Source organism: Chroicocephalus ridibundus, chromosome 7, assembly GCF_963924245.1.
Source record: "Chroicocephalus ridibundus chromosome 7, bChrRid1.1, whole genome shotgun sequence".
Taxonomy (NCBI): Eukaryota; Metazoa; Chordata; class Aves; order Charadriiformes; family Laridae; genus Chroicocephalus; species Chroicocephalus ridibundus.
This window is the reverse complement of record NC_086290.1, coordinates 1516893-1537018: the sequence shown is the minus strand read 5'-3', so window position 1 is coordinate 1537018 and position 20126 is coordinate 1516893. Positions and strand designations below refer to the sequence as shown.

General features: G+C 45.7%; 1 protein-coding gene across 2 annotated transcripts in view; it reads left to right on the top strand.

Moving 5' to 3' along the window:
- The window catches only part of GALNT13 (polypeptide N-acetylgalactosaminyltransferase 13), a 141641-nt gene that overhangs the window by 84963 nt on the left and 36552 nt on the right, over positions 1 to 20126 (top strand). For both annotated transcript variants that reach the window (XM_063341674.1, XM_063341675.1), the window contains exons 10-11: positions 14476 to 14615; positions 18679 to 18777. In XM_063341674.1, the coding sequence (XP_063197744.1) occupies positions 14476 to 14615; positions 18679 to 18777 (239 nt within the window). The remainder of the gene's footprint in view (positions 1 to 14475; positions 14616 to 18678; positions 18778 to 20126) is intronic.

Below are 20126 nucleotides of genomic sequence, written 5' to 3'. Positions count from 1 at the left end.
AAACCCCCATGTGCCACCCCATTTTTTTATCTAATTTGATTTGGCTGCGATAGATGAAAAAAATCAGGTTAATATACTTTATAATGTTGTCTTTCTTTCAAAGACTTGTATATGCAATGGAAAACTATTCTGGGTGGGTTTTTTACTGCAAACAGTTTTACTGATACCTCAAAATTATACAGCTAAGAAAAACTAAATGGCTTGAGTTCAAAAGCCAGGATACACAATGTGTCAAGTATGAAAGCAGCTATTTTTCATAGTATTTATAAATTACTGCTTTAAATGTCTGTGGTAGAGAGTAGCCGTAGGCTGTGTAAGCTGTTGTCACTGTTCTGGTGTGTGCTCTGGGGTAATCTGCCCATTCTTCCATCTTGAAACTTTCTTCCAATTTAAATTCTGTAGCAACAGAATCAGTTTAAATTTTCGCTATCACCAAGAAGTAAACCCCGGACCATATTATTACCCGTATGAGTTTGGCGTTTCATCTCCGGCACAGTTTACTGTTATTATGCCTCAGCTGATCCCGGCTGCAGACCCGCTTGTTTCCAGGAGCTCCTCTGGTGCTTTGACTCTTCCAGGGGATCGGGACGTCTCAGTCAGTCGCCAGGTGCCAATGTGTAATCGCAGTCCGTGAAGTCGGAACACTCTTGGTTTCTGCATGGGCTATCGCACGTGTCCTGTGACTGTACAGTACGTGCTCATAAAATAGTCTGAGTCTGTCCTGGAAAACCCTTATCAAGCCCAAAAATTTGAAGCACCATTAAAAAAAGTCTGAGGTGCCCCGTTAATGGTGTAGAAAAGATATTTATATGTCTATACCATATACATACACTAAATATAGGTGTATATAAATATGTATGTAACCAAAAGATGCAAGCATGAAACAAATCTTTAAAAAAATGTCAGCAGACTGATGGTCCCCACCAATGAGAGGTTTGGGTTGGCATTGAGTGTTTTCGGGAAGCGTTGGGCCGTTGCGTGGTAAGGGAGGGAGGCGCAGGCAGGTTTCCTCTGTCCTTTTGAAACACCTTCTCGGGGGCAGCTTCTCGCGGTGCTCTGGCAGCAGGGACAGAGGAGGACCTCTAAGGAGAAAGATCTGGTCTCCTCAAGAAAAACTTCTCTCCAGGGAACAGCCACGAGGAGAGGTTTCTTGGTCCGGTAGGAGGGATGAAACCATGGAAGAAGACTAAATGTTCTGACTTTGTGACTTGTAACAAGAGCCAAAATAGCCACCAAGGGAACCACCATTGCTCTCCAGACTGCCTTTCGTAGGGGGGCAGAGCGCCTGGATTCCTGGAGGGCAGAGCAGAGTCTCCAGGAGCCATCGGTATCTTCAGATCCTGTTTGTCCTCTGCTGGCGGCGTTTGTTCTGAGTCATGGCGAGGATGAGCTGCTGCCTTCGTCTGGAGGAACAGGTCCGCCATTAAAGCTGCTGGTGTTTGTCATCGCTCACGGTGCTGCCCATACGGACATCCCCTGCCACAGCGCCTGCGAGTGCTCTGTGGATTTCACCTGCACTGGATTTAACAAAACGCAGAGGATAAACATACCCTGAGTGAAAAACAACCACGTCGACCTGGTCCTCTTCGGTGTGGGAGTGGAGCGTTGTGTGAGGGAGGCAGGGTTGTGTCCCTTTGTCACTGGTAATTTTATCTACCCAATTACAGCTGAAGGAGTAGGGCGTGTGACAGGACATTTGGCTGACTGTTTCTGACATGATTAGTTTCTGTTCTCCTGCAAGAGGAAGGGGAAAAATTGGAAAAAATAACTATAATGCTGATAACTGAATGTCTACTCTGATGTAAAAGTGAATTCAAAACCCAGGTAAGAGGCAGTCAAGTTCAAACCCTAAATACATCACATGGGATCAGCCAGTCTTCCATTCACCTCGCCCTTATTAACTTCTTTTTTTTGTGCAGTCTCATAATGCTGGGTTCCCATTACATTTTTGTTGAACGAAATGCATTTCTAATAATTCACTTGGAAAGCGTACATTTTCTTGAGAGGGCGAGGGAAGCCCTGCCAGTGGACGTGCACCACAGGGCGCGTGTGGTGGGTACTTTGCGCTCTCTGTGCTTTTATTTTCTGCCTTGACAGCAAGTTCTTCTGGGCTGATTAGGAGTTAGAGCATTTAGGTGAGCTCAAGCTCTAAAAATATCATACTAAGGGCTATTTAAAATACAATACATTTTAAATGAGATATTAGCAAAATGCATTTGAAGGTGACTAGAATAGCGATGTACATGGTAGAATAATTTAAAAATTCCCATTTTAAACAGAGTGCCACATAAAATTGCTGCTGTGTGCTTTTCTAAAATGTGTTAATGTTTCAGTTAAAAAATGCTTCCAAATTGTGCGTGTTTTAATTTTCAAATTCCTGAATGCAACACTCCACATCCTGGATCAGAAGCTTTTCTTCCCCCCCCACCCCCCGCCTCTGCTGTTACTTTTCTTTTTGTTTTGGGATCTTCTAAGCAAGGGGCCCTTTGGTTACAGCAAGACTCCCTATTATTTTCTTTTTTTAATCCTTTTTTCCACAAAATTTCTTCTGAGTTGTTGGAGTGAGGAATTCAGCGCTGAGCAGAAGGTTAAGTTCATATGTAGAAATTAAAATAAAAAGGCTATGGGAAAATATATCCAATTTAAACTTACCTTTGACCAGAGTGACTGTTTCTCCAGTGCATCTGGAAAACCTGGAGCAATCCCCCTCCCTACGGACTGTCACTGCTCTGCTGCTGAACCAATTTGACATGTCACACCTCCGATGCAGTGGATTGATTTGGAACCACCCAGTTAAAATAAAATGAAACTCAGAGAAGTGGCAGTAAGAAGTTTCCATCTATCGGAGCGCACGCGTTGCAGGATGCCGTGTAAATTGAGCGATGCCGTCGTACCTCTGCAGATCTAAGTAACTTAAATTGGAGATGTCGTTTTGCAACTGGATAATGAGGAGCGTGTTGGATGATGTAAACTGGGACCTGAATGCTTTCTGCTGCTGGTCCCAGCCTGGAGCTGTCTGTGGGATGCTGCTGTCACAGGGCGTTACTTGGTGTTGGCCATCTTCCGTCAAGGGGAGGGATGGACGGAGGGACGGATGGATACTCTCCGGGTTTGGAGGAGTGGTGAATACTGACATGTCATCTTCTGACCTGGCCAGTATCCCGCTGGCTTCAGCTGGGTAGAAAACGCCCAATATCGGCATTTAGAAACACGCAGTTGCTTTTGATGGCAGAAGCCGTTGTGAAGCTCTGTCTAGAGGAGCACCTGCCATGGCAGAGGTCAAATGAATGTGCATTTTGAAGGTTCCTCATTAGCACTTGTATCTTGGAAGGGAATTACAGATTATTCAGGAGCTTCTGAAATCGCTTTGAACAGTCAGCTCTGCGGCTGCCTTTACATTTCCTAGGTTTCAGCAAGCAGCGGGGGAGGATTTTGTCAGCAGTGTTTTTTAACTTGGATGTCCAATGTTAGTCTTTCTAACCTGCATTTCATCAGCTGGCTTCCGAGGTGAGAGACAGCCCTTCTCCCATTGAAAAGACCAATTCTTGCCCTAGGCCATTTAAATTTAGGCTCCTAAGCACAGATATAAATGCAAGGCTATCTTTAACGAACCATTTTTTTCAGCAGGCTGACATCCAGTGGGACACCATGCATTGCAAATACCGCTTTCCGCAGGAAATGCCGCTGGTGGAGGCAGAGTTTTCCTCCTTCAGCCCAAGGAGGAGATTTCTCTATCAGTTCCCCTATCAGAATTTCCCCAGGGCTGGGGTCCTTTTTGCCCTTCCTTTTATACCAGCATGATGCTAAGGCGGCTCTCAAAACGCAGCCTCCGTTGGAAGAGATGGGAAGATCATAAGACAGGAATGAAACCCACCCTGCAGTATTTCGGCTGTAGGTGCAGGACTGTATGGGGGGACGTTCCCTCTGCACCCCCGGTGTGTCCGGGCTTAAGCATGCATTTAGCTACTGGTGATAAAAATAAGAACTTGGTTAGAAGAAGCAAAAGGGGCTTATGGGCCAGCATTTAATACGTGTGAATTCTGCTACCTGGGGAGGGGAGGAGGAAGCTGTGTTTTCAACCCATTTGAGTTGCTCTGTGCATTCCTGGTGGATTATAGCGCAGTGCTGGGGTTATGCCGGCCCTCGTGCAATCGTTGAGGAGACCCTCCTAAAGCCGTAAGTTACCAGGTCTCCCCTTCTCATTAGCCCCCCTGGGCGAGGCGGGGAGATCATTGGTAAGGCCTTTGACACCGTCCCCCACAGCATTCTCCTGGAGAAGCTGGCGAATCATGGCAGAGACAAGTGTACTCTTTGCTGGGCTAAAAACTGGCTGGATGGCCGTGCCCAGAGAGTTGTGATCAATGGGGTGAAATCCTCTTGGCGGCCGGTCACCAGTGGTGTCCCTCAGGGCTCAGTTTTGGGGCTGGTTTTGTTTAATATCTTTATCAATGATGTGGATGAGGGGATTGAGTGCACCCTCAGTAAGTTCGCAGGCGACACCAAACTGGGTGGGAGTGTTGATCTGCTGGAGGGTAGGAAGGCTGTACAGAGGGCCCTGGACAGGCTGGATCCATGGGCCAAGGCCAACTGTGTGAGGTTTAATAAGGCCAAGTGCCGGGTCCTGCATTTTGGTCACAACAACCCCAAGCAACGCTACAGGCTTGGGGCAGAGTGGCTGGAAAGCTGCCCGGCAGAAAAGGACCTGGGGGTGCTGGTGGAGCCAGCTTAACACGAGCCAGCAGTGTGCCCAGGTGGCCAAGAAGGCCAACAGCATCCTGGCTTGTACCAGGAATAGCGTGGCCAGCAGGAGCAGGGAAGTGGTGGTGCCTCTGTACTGGGCACTGGTGAGGCCTCACCTCAAGTGCTGTGTCCAGTTCTGGGCCCCGCTGTACAAGAGGGACATTGAGGTGCTGGAGCGTGTCCAGAGGAGAGCGACCAGGCTGGTGAGGGGTCTGGAGACCAGGGCATGTGAGGAGAGGCTGAGGGAGCTGGGCATGTTTAGCTTGGAGAAGAGGAGGCTGAGGGGAGACCTCATTGCCCTCTACAACCACCTGAAAGGAGGGTGCAGAGAGGTGGGGGTTGGTCTCTTCTCCCAGGTGAATAATGACAGGACCAGAGGAAATGGTCTGAAGCTGCGGCAGGGGAGGTTTAGGTTAGATATTAGGAGGAATGACTTTACTGGAAGAGTGGTCAGGCACTGGAACAGCCGCCCAGGGAGGGGGTTGAGTCACCATCCCTAGAGGTGTTTAAGAAACGTCTAGATGTGGCACTTCAGGGCATGCGCTAGTGGCAGAGATTGTAGGTTGTTTGGTTGGACTCGATGATCTCGAAGGTCCTTTCCAGCCATGAAGGTTCCATGATTCTATGATCATCGCGTCTGCTGAACTGTGCTGCACATGGGCGAGCTCTCCCTCCCCGCGGCCAGCGCTCTCCTGGCCCACCCCTTCCTCCCCTGGCCCACCTGGTGGACATCCCTCTGTCACCCCCACTGCTGTGCTCCTTGCTGGCGGCCATCCCCGTGGGACGGGTGGCCCACCTTGAGATACCTTCACCCAGCGATGGCAAACGGCCCCAGGGAGCTTTTGGCACCCAAGAGGTGGGGGTGTCGTGGTGGCTCCGCTTCAGCTCTTCTTCACCCCCCCTCTGTGGGCAGGGGCCCAAGTCAGTAATTTCTCGGTCATTTGCTTGCAATTGTTAGTTATAGGGACAACTGTGGAGCCAATGCAGGATAAAATGATTCATTTTCTGTTACGACAAATTTAAAGAAACCATTTTCTTTTTATTAGAGAAGTTAGGGTGAAATGCCAGTGCACTTTTTGTATTTAATGTTAAGTTATTACTTGTCTTTCTGTGAACAAAACTGCTATTTGCTTCTGAAATGAGCACAAATCAGCAGAAATTCAGCGCTTCTGAAAGTACCCCCTCTTCTTTACGTAGTTACACATTTGCATATTTGCACAAGATTTTGATACAAAATTCAAATAGAAAACCTGTGGGCAAAATTTTATTGAAATAGAAGGGGGAAATTAGATCAGCAATGGTGATGTGGGCAGGACAAGATGTTTAATTCCAAACTTAATGGCTGTTGCTGTTTCAGTCACTGGAAAGGATTTCAGTATCGGTCTCCTTTATACTTTCTGATCTTTTTTGAAGTTATTTCTGAATGTGCTGGATCAACTGATGATCAAAATGTGATGATGATGTTCCACAGGATTAAGAAGCAAATGGAGGAGAAATGTGTTAGGGGTTTTAGAAAATAAAATTAGTAACACTTTAACTTCAAAAATCATCTCAATAAAAATGCATAGGAAATAGTAGATATTTTTTTTTTTAAAAAACAGGTCATTTCTAAATGTCAGAAATTTGTCCCAATATTATTAAACTGGTTTTATGTCCTTTTGTCTGGCATGCATTTCTCTTAGTTTATTAATCTGAAAAACGGAGATCTCTAGATAATTCTGTTGGAGAACAAGTTGCATTTCAGTAATTAGGTCTCTGAAGCTATTATCTACCCGCGCACACTCATTTACCCGCGGCCCCTCTGGGACCTGATTAATTTGATTTCTTAGATGATGTCCTAAGAGAAGGAGGAACCAGTGGTTGTTCACAGTGGCGTTGTGTTAAATGTATCTCGGCATAATTAGGGTGCACACCTAGTAATTGTATTGCAAGGTAAAAGTCTTGATCAGCTGAGCTAGGAATTGTTTTCTTGAGGCCCTCGGCTTGTAAAAATATAACTCCACAGAAGAAGAGCCCATCTGACACTTCTGTGGTCTTAGACATATTTAAAATTGCCGCCTTCCCTAGTCTTTGTAGAAACTGCATATGGATAAGAATACAATCTTAAAAAAAATAGCAAAATGTAATTGTAGCGAGGAACACTTAACACCTTTTTGTTTTAGTATAAGTATTTTACTTGACAAGGAGCTCTGACTTTTCCTTGGCAGGAGCCTAAGGAAGAGTCTGCAGCGTGATTACAGCCTGGAGCTCGAAGAGCCAAATAATTCAGGAGAGTTCAAAAAAAACAATCTCAGAAGTGCTGGATACACTTCAAATGGGATTAAAGGAAATCTCTTAGAAAAGAGGAGAAATATCTGAATTTGCTCTAAAAACAGAGGAGCTGCCGCGTGTTGCCCACGTTACAGTTGGCGTCAGCGGCGCTCCAAAGCCCGTCTCGTTTTTGACGAGGTTAGAGCGGTGCCGGGTAACTGAGCTGGTAGAAGAGACTTTCCTCCTAAAGCGGTACAAATCCTCGCAATTTTCTGACTGCAAAAAGTGTCCTTCCCTGGCTCCTGGGGAATGCAAAGTGCCCAACCGGGGGATGGCCACCCTCATCCCGGCGAGCCAAAAGGTGCCCAATGCAACGCCAAGGGCGGCGTGTTCGCCCACTTTCGGTGATTCTTCCTCCTCCCCTCCACAGCGGCCTTTTATTCGCATCTCTCACAAAAAAACCCCTAATGGCTTAATAATAACTAATCTCTGTTAGTACATTCAGCAGTCGGCTTTCTGTGATTTTCACTGTTACCCATTAAACTCTCAGCGTAATGGATACAAATCAGCAGTGCAGGATCACGCACCAGGTAACTCTTCGCTATTTTACCAACATCATTCTCTCTCCCTGTGCAAAACCACAGGGTTTATTTGATTGTTTCCAGCACAAATAAGCACCTGGAGGTATCCCCAGGCGGATTCACGTGTACGTTGTGCCACCCCAGCCTGGTCCAGTCACCCTGCGCGCTGTTCCATGCAGCCTTATTCCCTTCTTTCTCAACTCGTTCCAGCCTCTCTCCTTCCACGCAGCCCGTATATTCCTAAATGCAGGCAGTTATGTCAATTTATGCATTAAAATACTGTATCTAATCAGGGAATGGCAATAATTACATGCTCAGAATAGGCTGGCGTTTGCAGAGTCAGCTGAAGAAGATAATGCACGGAACAGTTCAGTTTCTCTGTACGCTCAGTGCGTTGCTAAACCACTTTATCTTCTTAATAATCAGTTAATGTGCGATTCCCGTGTCCTGCCTAGTCTATTAAAGTAAGGCTAAAATGCAAAGTTACGTTATTTTTCGAGCACTTTATTTAAAGCATTATTGAGAATTTAAGCATAGTCCTTTATACTTGTAATTTGGGATTACTAGGTAAGTGCTTGTGTTTTACTGCGGTTTGCTCAGCAGATGATGTGGGATCCCCCTTTCAAGTGTAATTATATAACGAGGTTGATAATGACTGTGTCAATTTAGGAAGTAAGAGCTCTTGATAAACATTTTCACTTTCCCCTTACCTTTTTAGCATTTTAGGGCTAGAGGACTGCCAGAGCTGCACGTGCGCTAATTCCGAAATTAGTTCATTTAACCTTTGATGTTACCATCCCCCAGTGAAACGCGCGTGGGAAAACCGGAATTACGTGGCTAGTCCTTGCGCATTGAGCTTCTCGGATTGAAAACCACCCCAACCCCCCCAAAAATACTGAATAAAAGCATTTGTGCTGCAAGATACTTACCCTTTATAGTGTTATTTACTGTTTCTTAACTTTTCAAGTAAAAATTATGTGTGTCTCAAGGCTACTGCCTTGAGAATTAATGTTTGACTTAGAGACAGATGAGCCCAAAAACTAATTAATTCAAAGGTACCTATGGGGGGGTGTGTGTGTGAGATTTTGGGTTTTCCTGCCTTGCGGTTGTGCCAAAGGTCTTGACTGTAACGTTAATGCTGCCCCAGCCTAAAGCTGCGCTTAAAGGGGAGCTTAAACCCTCCCTCCCGAGGCGGGAGCCCTCCTTTGGGTACGTCCTCGGGTTTGGAAGGCGGAAAGGTGACATTTGTAGACCAACAAACAGAGAAGTGCTCCCCTGTAATTAACATCCAGGAATGAGGACAGATCCAGTTCCCGTTTTATCTTTTGTGTCGTTTGTAGCGCTGATACTTGCAAAGAGCATTTTATTAAATTTGTAATAAAGTGGAGCGTAAAGCAGGGGTTGGCAGATCGTTGCCGGCTCATTGCCAGCCAGCCCGGCTGCTTTGGCTTATTTTTTCTTAAAGGTGTCCCTTGTGGGGCACGTGACAAATCTCTGATGACTTAACGGAGCTTTTCAGCTGATAGGGAAGAGTAGAAATAAAACCTTTATTACTTTACATGTAATACAAACGGAATAGGAAACATACCCTCGTGCCCAGTATTGAAATACCAGGTGATATAAAACATGTCTTTGAACACATTGGGGAGAGAGGCTGAATTCGTATTTTATCCCTAAAATTCCTGAGTTGGGAAACAATCCTGTTTTATAGGGCTGCCTGGACGTTAAAGGTGAGACTCATCTCAGATACCTGCAAAATAGAGATCGGTGGTGACCCGCTTGTCTAGTCGTAATATTGAATGTCAATGGAAAATGAATGTTTAAATTAGAAAACAGCATGAACGTATTGGTACTTTTTCCAGGTATAAAAATAACTTTTTTAACAAATATTCTTGAAAAAAATTAGTTCTGGCCGTGCTCTAGTGCCAGTAGTGCAGTTTTCACTCGTGTCACTCTTGCACGTCAGTAAAAGACAGAGAATTTCCCAGGAACACTTAATTTTCCATATATTTTTTTATTCAAAGAAGAGCTGTAATGTAGCAGGGTTTATGGTTTCCACAGGAAAAAATGTTTTCACTGTCAAAATTCTTCTGGTACCTCAATAGTTTTACTACTTAATTTTACGCTTTGGTGCTGGGTGTTTAAAGCAAAAGTCAGAGGTTTCTTTTAAACTCTGCCTTCTCTTAAAAGCCTTCCTGAGATGCGGACTGCGAAACATCTTAATGCAGGATTAATTTTATCCATAATAATGTTCCCATTGATTTCTATTTCAGTAAAATGGATATTTTTTTCTTTAGGGTCTGGGCAGAGTTGCCAACACAGGAGCTCATTGGCCTCACTAAGCCTCTGTCTGTCTCTAAAATAAGCGTGTGTTAGTGACGTACATTACAGGTGCGTTTACAGGGTAAAACAACATCTAAAGTCTTTATCTTTTGCCATAGAATAAGCTTTAAAATTTCCACACGCTGTCAAGCGATGCTGTATTTGCAGAGATATTGACAGTATTGACTCATTTTCTGGAGTGATAAGAATTTTTTTGTGTTGGAAATTCTAAAGCGTATTTTCTCTGAGTATGTATAACTGATGTTTTCCCACGAAAAGCTCAGAATCTTCATTCCGTACCGTATTTTATATTAGGAAGCCACTATCTATATTTATCTTAAATCACTCATGAATTGATATAGGAAGGGGGAGGAGGGTGGGTGGTGGGTTGGTTTGGTTTTTTTTGACTTAGCACATTTTTTGTTTGTTTTATTTTTTACTGAGTTATTTGTGGGGTTTGGCAATATAAATAAAACATGCCAAGGAATTAATGTTTCAGCTAATTAGAAAATGCCTGTGTTACCAATTAACATGTCTGCTTTTGATACGGATACTGGATTTTCGAAGCGTAGAGCGTTCCGTGTGTGATTTTGCTGGACGTGTGTTGTTTTCCCTGGCTCCTGAAGCGGTGGGAAGCCTGCCCGCCGCTCCCGGGGCGATGGGATGCTGCGAGCCCCTGCTTCCCATTGCAGGAGCTTCCCTCTGTCTCCGTGCAGGAAAAGGCAGCAGAACGTGCTGGAGAAAAGCATCCTTCCAGGCACCGCTTGAATCACATAAATCCAGCAACTAGGATTTTTCCCAAATTATTAGCAAGTGTTGTGGTTGCTTCTCCGTGACGTGTCCCGCGCAGCCATCCCGGTGCTGCAGACTCAGTTTTAATTTAGCTCTTTGCCGTCTTTCATCCTGGCAGGCACAATGTAATTTTGAACGCTGCTTTGGCAGGAGAAAAAGCAAAAATCAAGACGAAACCATCTCCATCTCTGGAGGTTCCCAGTGGCCTCTCAGTTGGTTCTCGGCTTCCTCATGTAAAGGGGTTTCCTCGGATAATGAGCTGGGTCCCGGCATAATCCGAGCTGGGTCCCTCGGATAATGAGCAAGGCCATGCAGGTCCCCAAAGCCGAGCTGCAGAGGGGTGTGCATTGACTGGCCTCTCTGGTGGGTTTTTCACGTCTCATCCAGCAGAAATGATGCCTTTAGGCAGTTTTGAGACTGCGTCCTTGTGTGCCAGCTTTCGGGACGTGCCCATTAGAGAAAAAACGCAGGTGTACTGCGGTGCTGCAGCCGTTTACTTTGTTCTACTTGGAGCGCATCTGCTGCTCTGTTAAAACAATCTGCTGCTTTCTTGAGATATTTTTAATCCAAATCCATTCTTTTGCAGGCTATGCTTTCTGTAGCTTCTTGTGATGTTTCCTTTTTTTTTTTTTTTTTTTTGCCCCCAAGGACATTTTACTTGTGTTAAGTGTAAGCAGACATATTAGTCATTAATTATTTTTATATTTCCTCTGAGTCCCATCGATTATTTAGCAAGTAGTGACAGTAAATAGGTATTGATTCATAATAGCTTGGTTTTAAATTAAGCAGAGGGGACTGCAGAGGTCGACTGGAGATCCATAGGGATGAGGTCCTTGCTTGCAGGCAAAGCGGGGTGTACGTGCTGGCAGGGCTACGCGCCGCGGGAGGGAATGCTGCTGAAATGAGCCGGCCCAGTTCCTGCAAGATGCAGAATATCTATAATAAAGGAGCTTTGGGAAGGGAGAAGCTGCCAGGGTTGTAGCGGGGAGTATTATCACTGTGCTGGGGGGCACATGGCCGCGGTCTCCACATCTCTGGTGGCATCTGAAGAGCCTTAAGAGAAACCTTCCCCAGTGAGGTGAGCATGGCAAACCCACTGAGGACTCCCCACCTCCGGGGCTAAGTTGAATTAAAATGTAAAACCAGAATTTTATTTTGCTGGAGTTTGTTTAATTAGAGAAAACTCAAGTATGAAGTTGAGTCAGATTGAGTGGAAAAAGGTTTATTGCTTTTTTCTGTTCCAGCAACTGCAGGGCTGAGCCAAACGTGGAAATAGAAATCCCGGTAAGAATTGTACAGCAAAATAGAAACAAGGTGTTTGGTGAATCCACAGGGTGTTTTCATAGAGAGAGAGTGTTTCTGATTTGGTTTGTAATGTGAGTACCGATGTGTGCGTGCGGTGGGGGAGGGCGGTGTTGTGCCATCCCAGACTGTAACGGCGTTAATATCCTTTTTCCTCACGCTCAGCTTCAGCAGATCCTCACAGTACAAAGCACTCCGAAACACAGATACTGCTTTTCTCCTAACACTTCCAGTGCCTCCCCGTGAGGAAGATTAGCTTAATTACAGATAAGGGTTGAGTAGCACAAATAATAGTAGTAGTGCGCGTCTCCTCCTCCGGAAGAGGCAGCAATCACAGACCCCCACTCACCCATAAAAGCTTGCCTGGAAAACATCTTTTTTTTTTTTTTTTTTTTTTTTTAAAATAAAGTCTCTTTTCTGAAAGCAGAGATGTTTTCAGCTCCGTCCTGTGTAGCACACATCGCGCAGGAAGACCTTGGTGTCCCACCATTGGCACGTACAAATGACAGAACGCAGCAAAACCGGTGTCACCGTCTGTCTGTGCTCTCCCTGCGGCTCCCCTTTGGGCCGTCCGTGGCGAATACAGACACACCGCAACGGAACAGCCGGAAGATGCTAGTCGATGGAAGCGCGGGGGTTAATCGCCTTGGTGTTGTAGGTGGTATGAGTTAAATTAGTGGCTGCATGAGCTGTACTTAGAGAAAAATTGCCATTTGAAAAAGTAAAACATTAAATAACAACGGTAATACTGAGCTTTTGGTGCTTTATGTCCCTGAAACAGAGTTAAATGAGACTCTGTGATCAATCTCCTTGATTGCAGAACAGCTGATAAATTACCTCTGTTTCCTGGGGAAAAAATAATAAATGTTTTAGTCTTTTAAGAATTTTATAAAACCTCCCCAAATACCTTCCTGAACGTACCGTAGCCCAGAAGATGTTCTGAGAGTTGCAGAGCAGAGGAAGGCTCCTGTCCGTCTCTGTCCTTTCCAGCCCCCGTGTGCCCCGAGCCCAGCTTGTTCCTGGATTTAACCTGGATTTGAGTTGTCTTCGCTGTTCCGCCATCCCCTAAGTTATTATGATTTAGGTTCTTCGTCTGGGTTACGGTTGAAGGTTTTATGTGAATAATTCTGTTTACCGAAGGTTAAAATTTCATGCTTTCCTAATGCTTGAGTAAGCGCTGCTTAATTTCTTGGCTCCAACCAAGAACATTTGGTTTCCGAGGAGTTTTTGCTGCTCCGGAGCTGGTGAGGCACCAGTCGCCCCCGGCCGTTCTCATCAGGCTGAAGTGCGTCCCAGGAGCACCCGCCTCCATCTTAGCCTGTAGCACTCATTTGTAGTATCCTGTATTTTAGTTAATTAGCTAGAATTACATCATATCCTAGAATAACATCATGATACGCAAGCCTAATTGATCAAAGATCTAACCAGTACGTTTCTGGAAATATGGGTAAGAGTGGTTATCCAAAACAAGTTAAGTTTTTGTTAAAAGTGAGGGATGGTTTCACTGTTGTTGTCTACTGAATTTCTTTAAAGATTGGTATCGTCTTGTGCTTGGGGGCGTGATTTCCTGGCAGAATACGCTGATATCCTTGGAGCTTCACCTCTACGATGATTTCAAAATAAGATCCCATAAATAATGGAAAGCAGAAGATGATGGAAGCGCACCATGCGTTTCCGATAGAAATCTGGGAGCGGCTTTCAGACTGTTCTGGCTGAGTGCTGGCAGTTACTAATGCTTTGCCTGCCGCTGTTTCTTTGGATGATAGCTCACATCTAAAATTAGATTAAATTCGTCTACGGAGAATATTCAACATGCTTTTTGGTTTTTTTGGTTCTCCTTAATAACTCAAGTTGGCCAAGCACCTTAATACTGGCCTTTGTGTTTCTGTGTGTGACACACGGTCCCTTCCCGAGCTGTCCCTCGCCAGAGTGTCTTGGGATTGAAAAGGATGTTGCAGGTTGACGGGTTCAATAGTGTTTTAAACTCTGAAGTAGTGTTTTAAACTCCTGAGGGAGGGAGAAATGTGGTTCCTCAGGATGGAGGATGTGTCCTTTCTGGTGAGATCTCCCAAGGAATGGTCTGGATTTCGTCAGTAAAAGAGCCGTGCCTCATCCGAGTTATTTCTCGGAGTGCTGGGAAACACCAGCAGTGCGCTTTGGAAAAAACACTTTGTAAGAAAGTGAATGGGTTTCTTGAATATTTTGGAATATGAAGAAATCATGGAGTTCAGTGGTCCTGCCTTTCCGGATCGATAAATTATCTCTGAAGAGGAAAAAAATGTAATTTTGCAAGCATTTCAATTTGCTAAATTAATTATTTAAGGCTTGTAAAGATGTATGGTGTAGCAGCTGCACATGAGCTCGCATAATTCCAGCAAATGGGTATTGACAAAAAGGAAATGGTGACAAGGAGAGAAGGAGCTGTGATTTATGCTGCGCAGCTTTACAGAAACTGTGCTTTGATCATCTATTCTCTTAACAATTCCAGGTGTTGTTAAGGTGGATTATGGCGATGTATCCGTCAGAAAAGCACTGAGAGAAAATCTGAAGTGCAAACCCTTCTCCTGGTACTTGGAGAACATCTATCCCGACTCCCAGATTCCCCGGCGCTATTACTCACTTGGCGAGGTAGGAACCGGTTATTAAATAAACCATCAATTAAAACAGTCAGTGCGCTGTGCGGCGGGGGGCGGCGCTAAGGAGATGACGTGGTTTTGGAGAGAGGAACAAAGTGGTTGTGTGCCTTCTCTGTGTCTTATTTAGCCCTTATTTGGAGCAGGTTCTGTTTTCTCTACGTCTTTCCCAAGGGGGCATTGCTATTCTGAATGTGTATCTTCACCATTACAAATTTATCTTTTAAATTGAGTAGCATATGGGGAAAGTGAGGTTTGTGACTAATATTTTGGAGTAATTAATTAGTATGCAGTAGTTGAAGGAAACTTCCCATCATCACTTATCACTTGCACGTAGAGTAGAAAAAGCTTTTTTTTTTTTTTTTTTTTTTCCTTATTTCTTTCCAAGAAACGTGTTTGTTCCTCGGTGCTGTGTTTTCCAGCAAAGCTGCCTGGAGCTGGGTCTCGCAGACATCCCTAATAATCTGATGATTCCAGTACCACCAAGAACTGAAGTCTCTTTAAAATTCAGATAATTCACTGTTAAAAATATTCTATTGAGTTGTACCTCGGCTGACTTCTAAAAGCTCTTGAATGGGTTGGTTTAAAGATAGCTACAGATAGAATAGCAATCAAACGAGCAAATGGCTTTTTTTACATCCAGGAAAGTAATCTACTATTGAAACTTGCAATTGTAGTGAAAAATAAAAGCTGCAGTAGGGTTTCCAGTTTAACTGTGACAAAATAAAGTGAAAGATGGTTTTACGGCAACGAAAGAACTCATCTAACAAGTGTCAAATAATAAGGTTTTGTACAATATTGTCAGGCTGGAAAATAAAAGTGTGAGAAAGTAATAAAATAGTTGTTAAAACACCTTATTTTTACCAAAATGGCCTTGTTCCTATGGAAACAGCAATTCAGGCAGGACCTATGAATTAAAACTCATACTTGGCTATTACAGGTGCTGACTGCCGGTTGAGCAGTAAAGTGGATTTTTAGACCTAAAGCTCAGGTACCATCAGCAGCAGTAATTGGACAATTTTTAAAACCTCAGAAGTGTATTTCTCGGTCATTTTCCCCTCTTTCAGTGGGCGTTTAGTCTCAGGTAGGACGAACCACCCGACTTGTGGGTGCCGCTGGGATCATTAGTCCCCGGATGGTCCGTGATGCTCCCAGCTGCTCCGTGAGATGTGCCGGGTGGTGGGGTGGCCTGCTCAGGAGGTGACCCTGCTTCTCCCAGCGAAGAGGATGCTCCGCAGCCCGCCAGTGGGAGACGGGGGTTTGCTGCCTGCTGGGAACCACTCTTGGTAATAAATCTGAGAAAATTATTCTCTGGTACAGTGCAATCTAAGTGTAATGAGTGTTCAGCATTGGGCCTCAAATTGCACTGTGTGAGTGCATATTTTATTCTTCGAAGTATAAACAGTGATAAAAAGAGTGAATAATTTTGACAGATTTTGGGATAGCCATCCTTAATTTACTTGTGACCTTCTGCAAAATGGTGCAGGCGTGACTCGAAATCAGGCAATGTTCAGGCATGGTTCACTAGCACTGCCCAACATGTTAGAAGTAATAATCAGTATTGTATTGCCTCTTAATTTCGATTTTATTTGTCTGTTGCACAACTAATTTTTCCTACAATCATAGAGCGGTTTGGGCTGGAAGGGACCTTAAAGCCCACCCGGTGCCAGCCCCTGCCCTGGGCAGGGACACCTCCCACCAGCCCAGGTTGCTCCAAGCCCCGTCCAACCTGGCCTTGAACCCCTCCAGGGATGGGGCAGCCACAGCTTCTCTGGGCAACCTGCGCCAGGGGCTCACCACCCTCAGTGTAAAAAAAATTCTTCCTTATATGTAGCCTAAATATTCCTTCTTTTAGTTTAAAACTGTTACCACCTTTGGTGGTCTGCAGAGTGGCACGTGGTGCAGAGGAGGAGAAGGAGGGGTTGTCCATGAGCTGGCTCGTCCCCTGCAGCTGCATGTGATGCTCTGGTTGGCCAGAAAGCCACGTCCTGCTGTAGCCCTGTAAAGGTGTTGACTTTCACTGGGGTCTAAGGAAGGGCCATTTGTTTTAAAAGCACTGGGAAGTGGTGGAAGCCAGCGGTCTGTGATCAGCTGGAGGCCTGAACCCCCCGGTAGAGTCCAGGCTGGGGAGCGCCCGCAGCCCTTGCGCTGACGTCGGCTGCTCTTGGAGGATTAAGCGATTAAGAGGACGAGCATCCGCGAGATGACTCACCAGCAAAAGGGGGTGCGACTTCTTTCTGGGTGATCAGCAGCATGAGAGCAGATTAAGAAGTGAGCATGTGAGTGATGCTGAGCCACTCTTCCCCAGCGTCGTTAATCAGATTGCACGAGCTTGTGTTAATTGCGTAGCTGCGTTGAGCTGGGTCTGGTGGCGTTGGTTTGCTCTTGGCTGCCGAGCCTGTCGAGGTGGCCAGGGAACTTCCAGCAGCTGGGAGCTGTAGGAAGTGCCACTGCAGTATTTCAGAACACAGGGTTCCCAACAGCTCTACCAAAGCGATGAGGGACCTGGAGGCGCGTTTTTCCTTTGCTCACTTTAGTAAGAAAATCACTGCACCCTGGGCTGCATCTCCAGCAGCGTGGGCAGCAGGGCCGGGGGGGGATTCTGCCCCTCTGCCCCGCTCTGTGAGACCCCCCTGCAGCGCTGCCTCCAGCCCTGGGGCACCAACAGCAGAAGGACACGGAGCTGTTGGAGCGGGGCCAGAGGAGGCCCCGGAGATGCTGGGAGGGCTGGAGCCCCTCTGCTGTGGGGACAGGCTGAGAGAGCTGGGGGGGTTCAGCCTGGAGAAGAGAAGGCTCCGGGGAGACCTTCCAGCCCCTTCCAGGCCCTCAAGGGGCTCCAGGAAAGCTGGGGAGGGACTCTGGAGCAGGGAGGGGAGCCGTGGGACGAGGGGGAAGGGTTTTACACTGACAGAGGGGAGACTGAGATGAGATGTGAGGCAGAAATTGTTTGCTGTGAGGGCGGTGAGCCCCTGGCCCAGGTTGCCCAGAGAAGCTGTGGCTGCCCCATCCCTGGAGGGGTTCAAGGCCAGGTTGGACGGGGCTTGGAGCAACCTGGGCTGGTGGGAGGTGTCCCTGCCCAGGGCAGGGGGTGCCACTGGCTGGGCTTTAAGGTCCCTTCCAACCCAAACCATTCTGTGATTCTGTGCATGCTGCTGGGGGGGAGCAGGGGGAGCTGTGTTTGTGCTACTCTGCTAGCGGATGTACGAGGAGGATTAAGAAAAAAGGTATTACATGCCTGTGGTGCTTCATAGGAAGCTGAAGTTGGTTGATTGCTTTTTGACTCAGCCGTTCTCCTGGATAAATATGCATTCTAAAACTATGTTTTGGGGAGGGATGCTGTGGTACTTACCCCACTGCACCTTATTGCTTGGTAGTCTGTTGTTGCAATTGCACGAGCCGAGCATCGCTGGAAGGATCTCATCCCGTCGTGTATCCTATCGCAGACGTCGTGCTCCTAAATCTGCCTTTTTCCTGGTTGCATTGCACAGGAATTATGTAGAAATGGTTTGTTTAAGCAGAGATGTTCACTGAGTGTGTTCTTCTCTGAGGACAGATAGGTTCTAAGGGGCAAGTTTTATTTAAAAACTTTTAAAAAGCACGTAATTAGTCACAAAGCTGTCCAGCAGCCTCTGCTCTGAGGGTGTCAGGCGTCGGACACTGCTCAGGCTCCGTTTTTCTCTCCTGGAGTGGAGTCAGCCCTGCTGGAAGGAAATAAAAGTGCATGTCTTTGGCAAGCCATTCATTTTGCATTGTTTAGAAGTACGAGGGCATTGTATTTGTTAAACAAAACAAGGCAGGGCACTGAATGAGGTTTTCCTCGAATGCCGTTCATACTTATGCTTTATATGTAATTTAAAATCTCATTATTCTCTTCGTAATTATTTTTGCATTCTTTTGGGAGTGTTGACATATTTACAAATTGCAAGTTAAAATATATTCATATAGTTGAATGCACAGATAATGTACTTTCTCACACAGTGATGTCATTTTTCCTGCAGAGGTATGACATTTACAGGCGTTGTTTTTTTAAGGAATATTTCATATCTCTCTCTCTTCAGATCAGGAATGTTGAAACCAACCAGTGTTTAGACAACATGGGCCGCAAGGAAAATGAAAAAGTGGGCATTTTCAACTGCCACGGCATGGGAGGAAATCAGGTAAAATTAAAAAAAAAAAATAATAAAAAAAAAAAATTTACTTGTGTAACCACAGGCACAGCAGCTATCAGGGAAAGCTGATTAGAATTCCCCCAGAGCAGGGGGAGCTGCGGCCATCACCTCTCGGCATCTCTTCCCGGCGGCAGAGCGCGGGGCTGGTTTGGTGGCCGGGGGCTCTGTCCCGGGGGGCTGTGTCCTGGGGCCCTCCGACTGTGTCCTGATGGGAATCGAGTCCCTCAGCCGTCCTCAGCTCGTGTGGCTCACGTGTAGACCTGTCAGTTCACTGTAAAAAACAAAACAGCAGTGATTAGCAAACATATTAATGAAGGTTCCAGAAGGTGTTCCGCGTAGGAGCTTTAGGAGTGCTCCAAAAGCCATTTTCTCCAGTAACAGCTGCAAATTTTAAGAATGCATTATTATATATCTGTAGGTCCAGTGAAGTATCCGAATGAATCTATCGCGTATATTCCTGCTGATGAGAGTGCAGAGAAACGCATTTAAAGTTTCAGATGATAACAGTTTGATAAAATTTGATCATGAATTTTAATTTGGTTTTTTTGACATTGGGGGGAAGAACTTCTTTTGAAGTGAAAGGGGTAAGAGTCTACGTGACTTGTGTCTGAATTAATCTAAAACATGTATATGGAAAATAAACATGCAGAATATTCATGCAGGTTGAAGTTTTTTCATTCGTGGAAACTCAGAGAGTGAGTGGGAATGGGCAGATGCTCCTGCAGAGTCTCTGGTTTCCCCATCAGTGACCTGGAAATTCGTCAGAACTTGCTGCCGTCTCTTCCTGTTATTTGCACCTTTCTGAACGTGGTTTAGCCTCGTTTCTCTACTTTTTGGTTGGCTTTACATTTGGAAAAACCTTTCTCCTCTTCTTCCCCTTAATTCTGTCAGCTTTCTGAAATGGGAGGCTCCAGGTCCCTTCGTTCAGCTTCTGTCGCGCCCCAGAGCGGAGGGCTGCTCTTGCCTTCGCCCATTCCAGTTAAAATCCCTGAAGATCCTTCGGGAGGACCTTAAGTTAGTGCTGGCACCTCGCCCCAGGAAGGTCTTTTGACCATATACCTACTGGGTAATGCTTGATGAGGGCAGCTTTTTCTAGTGCCGCATCTGCTAAAGGAGGTGGGAAGATGCAGGATTTTAGAGCAAACTCCCGTGTTTCGTTCAGAGGTGAGGTTGTCCATCGTATTTATCCCAGACTTCACTATCTTTCTAAATTTGACTTAGAAGATGGAAGGGTTAGCATTTTGATAAGACTGCATATGATCAAGGTTGAAGATTCTCTTTGCACCGTGGATGTTTGGCGTGTTTCCCCTTCTTTCTGTACGTGGTGGGAAGACCCT